Source organism: Coturnix japonica, chromosome Z, assembly GCF_001577835.2.
Source record: "Coturnix japonica isolate 7356 chromosome Z, Coturnix japonica 2.1, whole genome shotgun sequence".
Lineage (NCBI taxonomy): Eukaryota > Metazoa > Chordata > Aves > Galliformes > Phasianidae > Coturnix > Coturnix japonica.
In genome coordinates, this window is record NC_029547.1 from 64,192,859 (window position 1) to 64,206,509 (window position 13,651).

The 13,651-nt window shown below is 45.3% G+C and overlaps 1 protein-coding gene across 4 annotated transcripts in view; it reads left to right on the plus strand.

Moving 5' to 3' along the window:
- Positions 1 to 6,093, plus strand: part of SEMA6A (semaphorin 6A) — a 112,573-nt gene extending 106,480 nt beyond the window's left edge. For all 4 annotated transcript variants that reach the window (XM_015849990.2, XM_015849991.2, XM_032441554.1 and 1 more), the window contains one exon: positions 398 to 6,093. In XM_015849990.2, the coding sequence (XP_015705476.1) occupies positions 398 to 1,587 (1,190 nt within the window). In that variant the 3' untranslated portion in view covers positions 1,588 to 6,093. The remainder of the gene's footprint in view (positions 1 to 397) is intronic.
- Positions 6,094 to 13,651: the final 7,558 nt, after the last annotated feature.

The window sequence follows — 13,651 nt, forward strand, 5'->3', positions numbered from 1 at the left end:
AAAATAAGTAATAAAAACAAGGTGGTATTAGCCGAACAGAGATTGAGTGGAGGGAAGGGAGGAATAAGCAGTATGTCAAAGGAGGAAAAGTAATAGCTCTGACTTCTCAAAGTGAGTGTGTATTTGCCTGGGGCATGGATCTCAAACTGACTCCACATGCCCTGCAAGTGAATGCTCTCTGCCCTCCTGGACTTTGTACCGTTTGTCTCCAGAACTGAAAGCCCAAGACTGCTCGTGTAAGAAGTAATTGGCAGGTACAGTATATCTCTAAATTTTGGCAAGCTGATCAAAAATCATTTGCAGAACATGAACAAACCTCCTTCAAATAAAGTAGTTAAAGTTAAGTGACTTTTCCCTCTCCTTGGTTTGCTTAACCACTGTATGCTGTTTATTGCAGGAGTGATTCGTGAGAGTTACCTGAAGGGTCATGATCAGCTGGTGCCGGTCACCCTGTTGGCCATTGCAGTAATTCTAGCTTTTATAATGGGGGCCGTCTTTTCGGGCATCGTAGTGTACTGTATCTGTGACCATCGCCGCAGAGATGTGGCTGTTGTGCAGAGAAAGGAGAAGGAACTGACCCACTCCCGCCGCGGCTCCATGAGCAGTGTTACCAAGCTCAGTGGCCTCTTTGGAGATGCTCAGTCCAAAGAACCAAAGCCTGAAGCTATCCTCACACCCTTGATGCACAATGGCAAACTGGCTACACCAGGCAGCACTACCAAGATGCTAATCAAGGCTGACCAGCACCATCTGGACCTGGCCGCCCTGCCAACCCCGGAGTCCACCCCAACCCTGCAGCAGAAAAGGAAGCCCAGCCGTGGCAGTAGAGAGTGGGAAAGAAACCAGAACCTCATCAATGCCTGCACAAAAGATATCCCCCCAATGGCTTCACCCGTCATCCCTACTGACCTGCCACTCAGGGCTTCTCCTAGCCACATTCCCAGTGTCATGGTTCTGCCCATTGCCCAGCAAGGCTACCAACACGAGTATGTTGACCAGCCAAAAATGAGTGATGGGGCTCAGATGTCTGTGGAGGACCAGAATGCCACCCTTGAGTACAAAACCATCAAGGACCATCTCAGTAACAAAAGCCCCAGCCATGGGGTTAACCTGGTGGAAAACCTTGACAGCATGCCACCAAAGGTACCTCAGCGGGAAGCCTCACTCGGGCCCCCGAGCACCTCCCTGTCTCAGAGTGGTCTGAGCAAGCGGCTAGACATGCATTCTTCTGCTTACAACGTGGACTACAAGAGAAACTACCCTACAAACTCACTCACAAGAAGTCACCAGGCGTCAACCCTCAAAAGAAACAACACCAACTCCTCTAACTCATCACACCTCTCTCGAAATCAGAGCTTCGGCAGGGGTGACAACCCACCGCCAGCTCCGCAGCGGGTGGACTCCATACAAGTCCACGCTGCACAGGCACAGGCCATGACTGTATCTCGACAGCCGAGTCTCACCACGTACAATTCTCTGACCAGGTCAGGGTTGAAACGCACGCCCTCGCTAAAGCCAGATGTACCTCCCAAACCTTCCTTTGCTCCACTCTCTACGTCCATGAAGCCCAATGACGCGTGTACATAATCACAGTGGGGTGGGTGGGGGGAGAACAGCAGTTAAGCAGAAGTTGCCCTTGAAAGCCAGTGTTCTGCAACTGCTCCTCTGAGAAGAAGGTTGTTGCAAGCTGAGGACGTGTTGTTTCTGCTCTCTGGGAAAAGTGGAATATTTTTTTAACCCGAGCCATATGACCTATGGTTGAAGGTTTGCAATTGCAGGACTCGCCCCCACAGCCCTTACAGTTCTTTGCTCAAAGGACTAGCTCTCCATCACAAACATTGAGCCAAAAGCACACAGGTGAAAGATGACTGTGACATTTCACCCTCCCCCCCACCCCCCAAACTGCACAGTGCATTCCTGAACTGGGAAAGAGTGCTCTGGAAAACAAAACCAGTAATTAAAAACATAATAAAAATAGGAAAAAAAAAAGGAAAAGAAAAAAAAAGGAAAAAGAAAAAAAGAGAAAAAAAAAAGGAAAAGAAAGAAAAAGAAAGAAAAAAGAATCCATTGATAAAGCTAACTCTGACTTAACAATGGCAGAAGTTTACTAAATGCAGGTACTGTGAAATGCCCATCAGTGTTACAGCCATTTGGTTAAAGCAGTTATAATGCCATGCTGGGCAAACTGTGTCATAGATTTCTGCTACCTTTCTCTTTTAATGAATAACGTGACTGTTAACGCAAGTAACTCCTCTTATTTATTGTTCAACTTTTGTTTTTCCTAAGGAAATGACTTCCACATATCATCCTGTGAGCAGTTCTTCAGAGAAGTACCTTGAAAGTTATACCTATTTAACGTGAAACCCGTTAACTGGAGTAATTAAAACTTTTATTTTTCCAATAAATTCACTGAGTTAATTAAGTTGGAGCTGGAATTCTGAACTTTGTGCCTGGACTGTCTGATTAGCTGAAAAAAACGGGGATATCTATTTAAGTCTCTCAGCTAATTAGCTGGCTTGGCCTCTGACCTAAGACAGCGACAAACAAATACCACAGGTTCATAACTTGTAACTCAACTGCAAGAGAAACTCTTTAAAAGCTGCACATTTGTGCACCATTGCTATCAGCATAGCTTTGTCAGTAGCTAATGCTTTCCGTGACGGCACCAGCTTGTGATGTGCCATCTCATTTCACCTTGCATGTGAGACGGCAAACAAAATCCTCAAACAGTGTGAACTAATTAATATGCCGGCTGTTACCATGCATAAATTATGGTCTTATCACACGGGTTTTTCGTGGGAATATATCTGTGAATAGCCTGTTTTCTTCCACATGTAAATTTGTGCCTTACACCCTCAGTTGTGTATAATTGTGAGCTGTAGTATGTAAAAAAAACCTTTTTCTTTTTCCCCTTGGAGTAATGCAAATATTTATTGGTCCTCCCTCCTTCGCGCCTACTCGAGAACTGGAGCAAAGAAGAATGTGGTGGCTTTCAGCATCACCCCACAGCCTTTGCTAGACCAAGGCCAGTGCCATCCCCTCTGGGTCGGTTCCGCTTTCCAGCCGTGCCAAGCCCTCTCCCCAGAGCACTCTCCCTCCGCGCTGCCTTGCAGCTCCGTACCTCCCCCCACCCAGCGACCGCTCTCCTGGCAGCAGAGGAGATGCCAACACCTTGTCCTTGGGGACGGCATGTCCTCCATCTGCAGATGGCCATCAGGGCAAGAGGGGCCGTGCCCTGCAGCCAGCCTGGCAGCACACCCTGCAGCACGTTGGGCACGCGGAGCTAGGCCAGGTAGGCAGGCTCCTGCTGCAGCAACCTGCTGCTTCTGGAGGATGCTGCATGTACTCCCCTGGGGAAAAAAAGAAGCAAAACAAAACACATTTTTGTTTCTGTTTTTGTTTTTTTTTTCCCTTTGTTTCCTTGGTGCGACTGTGCATGTAGCTAGCGTGGGAGCGTGCGCACAGGTGTGTGCGTGTGTGTGCGCGCGCAGGCGTGTAAGTCCCTTTTTCACTCTTATCAGTTTATGCAAAAACAAAAAACAAAAGAAAACAAAAAAAAACAACAAAACAAAAAAAAACAAAACAAAAAAAAAAACAAAACAAAATACCACCCCGTAGATGTGTTTTTAATTTGTTACGATAACTGTGTCAACATACTGTAGACAAATGATGGGGATCGCTTCTAAGCTTTTTATATATATATATATATATATATCTACTGAACAGTATGTTTGAGTAAGGTGGTTGTTTCTGTTCCAGTTTGTTTTTTAAAATTTTATACTCCCATTTGCTTTCCAGGATTTTGGTTTTGTTTCTGAATGACTGAAAAGCCAGATTTCAAGTCCATTAGCTTAATAGATGGTATATATAAAGTCTGGATGGTTTAGACCAAAGTGTGTAACAAGGGTGCTTGCATGTGATTTCATTTCATCATGGTTTCTTTTACAACACGGTTTTGTTCACCCTTAGTGAACTATGCAGACTGGAGTAGATAGATCTGTATCCAAAGCAATGTTGTTGATTTAATAAAAGCAAACAGAAAAGAAGAACTTTGAAAACCACAGGTAGCAAGGTCATTTTTGGAAAGAACTGACTTGCAGCCTTTTCACCAGGCTCCAAAACCCCCTGAGTACCAAATGCACGGGTCCATCGCTATGACTTGGCAGAGTGTTCTGTCAAAACACAGAAATGAATAATCACAGCAACAGCTCATATGGTGATCTGCCTTTGTAACATGCATTGCATCCGCTGCTGGTTTGACCTTGAAATGCCCATTTTGTACTCAGTGGATCTTCTGTTCTCATTCTCCCTTCCACCCTTTCTTTCGAGGGGTTCATAAACCTATATGTGTGCCTTTGCTTTCCACCCTTGCTATACACTGTTAGATGCAACAGATTCAGACTCTCATTTGCTGTAAAGTTGTAGAGTGTTGTGATGTCACCAGTTTCCCCTTCATTTCCACATCCCCATAACATCAGATTCACACCTTAATGTACGTTGTAAAAAGGAAAAAGGAAAAAAAAAAAAAAAAAAGAAAGAAAGAAAAAAGAAAATTAAAAGAAAAGAAAAAAAAAAGAGAGAGAGAGAGAGAAAGGAAGGAAAGAAGACAAAGAAAAGGGGAAACAAAAGCTCTTGATTACATATGGTAATAAAACCGGACTGTTCTACCTTACTTCTTGTGCCCTAGTTCCTTTGTTTCTGTGAGGATCCATCATTTCTGTTAAATGGTTAAAGAGAGAAAACTTGTTTTCAGTCTCAAACAGAAAATAACTTGATTTAGAGTAAGAGGTGGTAATTAAAAATTGAATCACACGTTTTCTTTCCCTCTATTGATATCCCACAATCTATTAGCTTGTTCATCATCAAATATTTATGGCAGACTTGGTGGTTTAACAGGTCAAGGAGGGGATTTAAGCACACGTGGCTCACCAAAATAGATCATCCTATAGATGTGACTTCATCTCCAGGTTTTGCACATTAATAATGGGAGAGCCTGTGTTTTCTTCTAGCGGGCATAGATCTATTGTGCTTTATGGGCCTAATTTAGAGGATGTTGCCTGAGACTTTATGTCTGCAAGATGTTAGTAAGCAGTGTGCATACTATCTCTCCAGTCCTGGGAGCAATTAAAACGTACCTATATTCTCTGAGCTGATTTTGTGCACGTGTGGACTGCTTACACACAGCAGCTGAACACTCAGCTATGTCAGTGGCTGGCCTTGGTGATTTTGGTTTGGGACAGAAGCTTTCTGGGATCACCTAGAAACAAGGGATTGGACTGAAAGATTTACCACCTATTCTACGAGGTCACACACAGGCCAGGGCAGTCCTTGCTCATAAATGCCTTCACCCATCACACACTGCAGATGGTGTGACACAGGCTCAGCAGAAAGTGGTGAAGTACGAACACTCCTCATGGAGCAGGAAGAGCTCCCACAAAGCCTTGGCACATTCTCTCAGCAGTGACAATGAGGAGGCCCTTGACAGTTCCATCTCACCAATATTTTTCAGTACTTCACCCACAGACATCTCTAATTCCAGCTCAGGTGTAGCTTTCCTTCTAGCAGAGGTTTCCAGTCATACTGGCATGCAGAGGCACGTGGAGATGATGTTCCCCAAGACATAGCCCTTAATCTGGAGACCAAGGGCACTACATATGGCTCACAGTGCTCCTCAGGCACACAAGAGGCTTGTATGCTGCAGACAGGAAAGAGAAAGCTCTCCAGATGCTCTTCAGCCCACAGCTGTCCCCTTTGATACTACTTTGTCCAGCTAGTTTTGAAACATATCACCCAAGCAGCATTTAGGGGATTATTCAGTGACATTACCACAGTACTACTATTATTAAAGTTTCTCTATAAGCAGTTGTAGATTGATGCTTTATTGCTCGCAGTTCCTTTTCATGTTTTTCTAAGCTTAGTACTCCCTGGTAGTGCTGAAGGTGCTGGCCAGCTGTCTGCTTTGTTGCCAGAAGGCCTCAGTTGTTCCCATAGATTGTGCCAGGATTAATGGGAGTCACCAAGTTGGCCTCCAGCAGTGGCACTGGCTGTCTCTCTTGCAAGGCTCATCCCTCTGCATCTGGTAAAAGAGAGAAGTCATGTCAAAGCACAGACATGAAGGAAAGAGTGCAGGACAGGGATGAAGGAAGGACACAGGGTGTCATATCTCACTGCCCTAGTGGGACCATGGCCTGCAAAGCAGCAGGAGGCTGCCAAGGATGGATCCCTCTGCTAAGCACCAACAGCTTTTCCAGGAGAGAAGTGTCTCAGCACCCCAGATGATCCAGTGCTTTGGCTTTTTGCAGGGGAAGAAAATCCCCTGTGTTAAATGGATGCTGAGATCCATCCCTTGCAGGACCCATTTGTGCAACCCTACAGAAATTCACTGTGTTTGGCTTGACCAAAGAAGAAAATAGCCAGGAGGAGCAGGTGTGCTTCGAGCAAATCAAACAGGCTAATGTCACCATATCCATCACGGTAATGGTACTCATCTTGATCTCATTTAACATCTAATTGAGGGTGCACAGAAGTTCTTTACCATCAGATTTAATTTGGACAAATCTTTTTACACAAAATGTAGCCTAGCTGAATTACTCAAAAGCCATAGGTCTACGCAAAGAAATCCTGCCTCCTCCCCACTGTCCCTCCAATAGAGACACTTTTTAACACTACCAGAGTGTAGTTTAAAAGACAACTTTAAAAGTCCTGCCCCATCGTAGCTTCAATAGCTATGGGAATATTCTGCAACTGAAAGATCCTCAGGTGAAACAAAGTAGGTAGAGCTCTGCTCCTAACCCACAAAAACCACAGGCAGTTCAGTGCCATTTATTACCAGAAGAATGGATGATTTTATATGCAAAGTGGTGCCACAGCAGTGATGCACCAACACAGGGGAAAGTGCAGTGGTTTGGCCAATAGGCCCAATCTGGGATGTGACTCTGGTTCATTCCTCTTGTCACAAAGTCAGCCAGAGCAGGATGGGCCTGCACTTTCTCACAGAGCTGGATGTGGATTCCTGCTCCACAAAACTTGTTTGTAAATGTCATGTAGAGCAATGCAGATGACCCCAAGCAGCAGTGGTGTCCACCCCACCTGCATTAAAGCAGGACCAACCAAAGCTTACCCATTTTTGGCAGCCATTCATCCAGCCCTACCCCATGAATGCAGTCTACTCTGGGAAGAAGCAAACGCCACCCAAGGGAGCAGCATCAGAATTTGCAGAATATCTAGAGAAAATAATAAGCTAAGACAAGCGTGTTGGGCCAGCTTAGTGAAGGCCAGTTTTCTGTTTATCCAATTAAAGTTAATTTCCCAGAAGTATGGCACCTGCTCTAACCAACAAGTGTTAGAGGAACACATTGTGCAAGTAATATGCATATGCTTCCTGCTAATGTGTGTGCCTGCTAACGAGTCTCCAAGTGGTCTTTTTATTACTTTCCCCCTCCTCCCCCCCTTTATTTAAGGAATGGAGATGCTTTTGTTTTTCAGAATAAACACTGAAACCATCATCCAGTGGGTTGTGCAGGAAAACGATGTGTTAGACTTCCTTGCATGAATAGAAGCAGGTAAATAGTCGTCTGTCCCCTGACTTTGTAATTTAAACAGTGTAAGCTGGTAGGGAAAGGCTATAATTGGAGTCAGAGTAACTGAGGTGAAAATTGCTAGGTGGCAGTGCCATCTGCGTCTTGTTTTAATTAGCCAAGTTTATTATCAGAATGTAAAACTTTCTGGTGCTCAAATCCTTGGCTTATTTCAGCCATCGGTCCAAAGCAGTTGCCACATGTCCAGGTAAGCACAGTTATAGATCAGTAAAGGAGAATTATCCTCCCCACTGATCTGGCTAACAGTTACCACGTCTGGGAGCAGGGACAAAAATATGACTAACCAAGATCATTGTCACATCTGCTTAGTGTTTCATGACAAACTCTATTAAGGCTAACAGCAGCACTGTTAATTCAATTAGATCAGTGTTTTCTTTTGCTGGCCATGATGCTTTTGGAAGGGCAGCAACTGTAGGCAGAATGTGGCTGGCAGTCCGCTGCAAGGAATAATAGCATCATAAATAATATATTAAGATGAAGAAAAATCTAGCAGGCTGCAGTAAAAGCACATCAGCCATAGAGCTGAACCCTGCAGTATCGCAAGGGGGGAGGAAAAGAGCAGCTATGACAGGAAATTATGACAACTACAAATGACAAGGACTGAGCGAGGGAACCAAACTCACTGGTGAAGCAAGGTGCAAGGGAGCACAGGGAGCCAGCAGCTGCGTGCCCTGGTGCACACACTCCATGGAAGGAAGGGAGGAGGCCATGAGCTGGGTTTGAGGGAAGGGATCTGACAGGGGCAAGCTCCCAGCTCACCCTCTGCAAGCTCTGCCTCATGCTGGCCAGGGCATAGAGCATGCTTATGGGGACACTAGTCCAGCCTCTTCTGTGGTCAAGGTGGAAAAAATGAGGCAACGTGAAGTGTAAAGACCCTCTCTGATCTTTTCTTAACATTGCCTTGCTGTGCAGAGAAAGACACTCAGCACTGCAGGGGAAGGAAAAAAAAGAAAGAAAAAAAAAAGAGAGAGAGAGAGAGAGAATAAAAGAAAAAAAAAATGATAAAAGAAAGCAAAATTTTATTTCTCTGACTTTTAGAAATGATGACATAATCTTATCAATTCTCAACAAATACAAGCCAAAGTATTCAGGCTGCTGATAAAGGCACTGCCTCAGTTGGTGCAGAAAACTGCAGATTGAGCTTTTTTTGTAACGCTGCTTCTACGGCGTGCGAAGCAGCCTTTTGTGAGATATGGTGGTTCAAACAGTTTTGCAAAGAGGAGACAAAGAGTTCATTTTACACTAAACTAGTTTCCTAGGAAACACTGCAAAATGTAACACCCCATCCCTTTGTGGAAGTTCAAAGACGTGTGTGTTCGTGTGTGTGCTTCTCTTCTGGTGTTTGGTATTGCTGGCCAACTTTACCTTTTGATGGCGTTGACAAGAATAGCACAGCTCCATACTACAGCAACCCACAATCTCAAGGACATTTTTCTCTTTGATAATCAAATAATTTCTCTGAACAGAAAAATGTTAATCCAAACCAAGACTCTAAGGAGGAGAAAAGCAATGATTCTCAGTCCACAAAGCCAAATTTCAGTCTTCAGACAGTCCCCGTACCTAGTCCAACATTTTTTTTCTTATCTCTGTGCTACACAACACAGAGGGAAGGAGCACCCAGCAATGCTGATCCGGGACCTGAACATGTGTGCTTCTAGAAGGGTAGGCTATAAAGACCACAGCAGCTATCCTGGGTCTCCTCGGCTGCCCCCAGCTGGCTGCAGGTTGTCTCTGAGGAGCAAGCTGAGCTGGAGCACTGAGCAGCCAGGCTGCTCTCAGTGCTGCCTTCCCACCTCCTTTGTCCTGATAGCAGGGCTGGGAACAGCAGTAAACTGGAGCACACATAGTGGCATGCCCAGGTTCTGGAAAAGGTCTCTGACACACATCCTGCCATTGGCCAACAGGGGAAGAAGTCTTATCTCCTCCAGTGTCAGCTTGCCTTAATAAGGCCAGCAGAGCCCAAGCAGCTGGCAAATTAAGGGTTAACATTTGCTGCCACTGCAGAAATTTGGACTTTAGGGAACTAGACATGGCAGAGTGTCTGGGCAGAGAACAGAGCATCTTGGCATGGATTCCAGTCAGCAGCATAACTGGGCACTGATCCCAGGGAGCACTGACCTTTTAGGCACAGTTTCATTTACTGAACTCCAGGCTGTAAAACTGGGCCCAAACATCTGCTGTTCTGCACAGGGTTCTGCCTAAATAAAGCTTCCTAACCACATGGAAACCATGCTGAGGTTCCCCCAAACCAACCTAGGACAGACAACCACAGATCCTGCAAGAGAACAGCCCCCATTCCAGGATGGAATCCACCAGGAGCTGCCCAGCAGAGCTGCAGGACTCACTTCCATCACCCTTGCAGATGTGCTACTTGCCTTGCATGGCTGCACTGACTTCCCAGTGGCACTTACTGACCATCTTCATCAGCGTGATGGAAGCACTGAGGATGGAGGAATGGGATCTGCTGCATCCTGTGGCAGGATGCAGCCTGTGCGCTGGCTCTGATCTACTAGCAGGATTTAAATGCCTTCCCTAATACTGGAAATGTGAAGTGCATTAGGCTGGCTGGTAGGAGGCCAAAGAGTGTCCAGATTATTTGATTTTAAATGGACATGCCATTCTGCATAACAAACGCAACTCAAAATTCTTTGTTGTAGTTTTTCAACAAAAGCAAGCCAAATAAGTTTATCTGGAGATCAAACTACTAGCTACAGTGCCAAGAAGGACACTCATAATTGACCTAAGAGCAATAGCAAACGTGTCTTTGGATTCTGTGACTACATCCTGTTGAAGTTAAAGCAGGAGATATGAGGAAAAGGGACAAACCCTACCATAAAGTTCTACATGGCCATTTCCTGTTCCTACAAAACAGGTGAAAGGCTGTTGGGCATCACCAGTCACTCAGGCAGCACTCAGGTAGTCTTCACTGCTGTCAGAACCCTGCAGCACTAAAGTAATCACTGACAGTATTTGGCACTTGGGACCTTCACTTGCAACCCCATGGGTTGGGGAATCTGCCTGTTGGGCCAGCTCTGCAAAACAAGAGTTTAGCTCTGGTTGTAATACCAGCCCTGGAGTCTGTGGTCCTCATTTCTGGTGGCAATGGTACAGGAGAATTGGCTGGACAGCCCATTCTGTGAGCAGGCAAAATGAGGACTGAAGCCAGCTTGTTGCCAGACACCTGCAGATCATGGAGACAAGGGCAGCCACAGGACTCTTGTCTACCGTCACTTATGTCCATCAGGAGCTGCCCTTTCCTCCCCAGTGCCTGGTTTAATGAACAGCTTTAAGGGAAGGTGCAGTCCCAGAACCTGCAGTATCAGAAGGCAGAAACAGAGGAAAAAAGGGTTTTCAAAGGAAAAGAATGGTCTTTTGTGAAGAATTTCCAAATAGGGCAGGCTTGCAGGTAAGTCTGGTCTCCAGCAAAAGGAACAAAAGATGTCCCTTCCCTTGGGGTAGAAGCAGAACAAAGAAGAAGCCCATTCAAGTCTGAGAACAAGAGAGGGAGACCATGTGCCCAAGGGAGAGGTCTCAGCCCTTCACCCCCTGCATTCCCACAGCCACGAGAAACAGGAAAAAAAATACATAGCAGGAGCAAACAAAAACTCTCAGCTTGAGGCTGGACTGCAAATTAACTGCATACATTTGGTTCTTGGTGCAGCATGTGGTACTCAGAAGTATTTTTTCTGGAAGTTCATTACTTAAGAGTTGACCATCACCAGTCTTTCCCCCTTCCTCCCTAGGCCCTTCAAAAATGAAGTTTTCTAGTGGTGGAGGAATCTGGTGCAAAGCAGTCCTTTGGTCCTATCATAGATTCACATGGCTCTGTCAGCAAAGCCAAGAGCTGCTTGGGTGCCCCCCCCCCCCAGGGCCCACCATTGCCTCCAGGGCTTGGATACAGGTGGCAGTGCCCTGAGATGTGAAGTGTGCAGGCATCCAGCATCACGGATCACAAAGGAAGCAATGCTGTAGTGGGGCAGGAGGGTAGGAGTAGATGGGGCTAAGAATGTCTCTCTTCCCAAAAACGAGACTTTATGAGGCTGGAATTTAAGTCATTAAAGAGACAGAATGATCTTACTCATGCAGCTAATTAGAGGTTGCTTCACATAAAGGGAAAAAAAAGAACCCATAACATTTACAACAGTAAAAATGATGAGTGATTTGTTTCCAAATTGTGCCAAAGAGAAAAACCTAGAGAGCCAGCAAAGTTTTTCTCCTTCTCCTTAGAGGCTGGAAAACTGCAGGCAGCCAGCTGCCTCCTGCCTGGGGGGCTAGCACTAGCCAGGAGCAATTAGATGCTAGATTATAATTGGGCTTCGGTGAGCCACCTCCCTAATCAGCCATCAGCTGCTCTGCTGCTGTAAAAGCAGCTATGACAGTCCACCCCTAGCCTTTCTATCTACTTGTTTACAGAGGGTTTTGTAGTTCTGAGCTGGGAGAGAATAGGAAATGTCCTGCAGGTTTCCCATTTCAGACACCAGCTGGACACAGCCACCAAGGGACAGCCTCCCTTCACCTGCCCATTGGGCCACTTGTTGAGGGGGCATGGAAAGTCCCAGTAGCTTGGATCTCAACCACATCCATCTATCTTCCTCTTTCCTCTCATCTCAGTATGGTTTTGGTCCTTGCTGTGACCCTGACTGAGCCTGAACTGAAGCTGGACTTGCCAGGCAGTGAATGGGTTTGCAGAGAGGAGCAGAGGAACCCAAACTAGTTTTGGCATCATTGCTCTTCACTGTATTTTTATGCATGTTACAGAAACCAAATGTGTTGGCATAACATACAGTCCAGTCACCTTCCCCAGCAGCATCCCAGGACCATCTTCCCCCAGATGCCCAGGACCATACCCAGGTGGGTTCTGAGTATCTCCATGGGTGATGCTACCCCCTCCATGGGTGACTGATTCCATCAGACATAGAATACAGAATGAAATCTTGTGTTAAAACCAAATTTTCTGTGTTCCTGTGCGTGCCCATTGCCTCTTGTCCTGCCACTAGAGAGAACTGAGAAGAGCCTGGCTCCCTCCCATCAGGTATTTGTATATTTATATGTATTCCTAGTACTGTATATTTAATAGAAAAATAAAAGAGGATTTCTGTAACTAAAACAAGAAGTGATCTGAATAACACATTGAGGAAGAGAGGCAAGCAACCAGGAAAGCAAAAAAGGAATGCAAAGCTACATGGTAAAATACAAGGTTAGCCTGTCTGCATGTGAGAGAACCAATTTTTTTTTTTTTTTGTCAGATGCTAAGAAGTTTCCTTCTAATTATGTATCTCCTGAATTGTGTGTTTAAGTAAGAGTCAAAAGGATTTTCACCATTCTAATCCTCCAGTACACTATAGCAAAGCATCTCTGAAACTTCAAAATGGGATTTGCGAAGGGTTTTCAGATGGGACGAGGAGAAAATGTCTCACTGTGGCTGCCCAGACCATTCTGCTCCCTGTCCCCCCAGGCCCAGGTCCCTGAGTTTCCAATGGACAGTGCCCGGTAATACTGCAAACAACAGCAAGCAGCTTGTTGCAGTGGAAAATGTTGAACAGCCTTAAGTAGAAGCACATACTCACCCACATCCCACCACATCCATTAATGCAGGTAACGTTGCTACAATTAAAAACCATGCATTTCCTAAGGAGGTCCAAGAAACCACACTTAACCCACCTACTTAGAATAGTTCATCAGTATAACATATCAGGTGCCACTATGTGGTAAGGACTGGCAAATAACAGTGTTTTAAGTACTTCATCTACCATTCTTACTTGAAGACCTTTGTGCATTAAGGCAGTTTCCTTCTGAGTAGTTTTCCATTTAATTTCTGCATTTTCAATCACTTTGATGCAGAGTAGAAATACTCACAAGGCAGATTCAGGTGCATTTATTTAGGGCATAGGATTACAGCATAACGCTCTCCAAATAGACCTGAAGGTCATAACAATTTTTCAGACCTTTTCTGAATCCACCTCCACATTACCACGTGGTGACTGTTGTTATCACCTGCCATAAGCCATGTCTATAGGATTCCCTATGAATGAGCCCAGTTCCTCTGGGTAGCT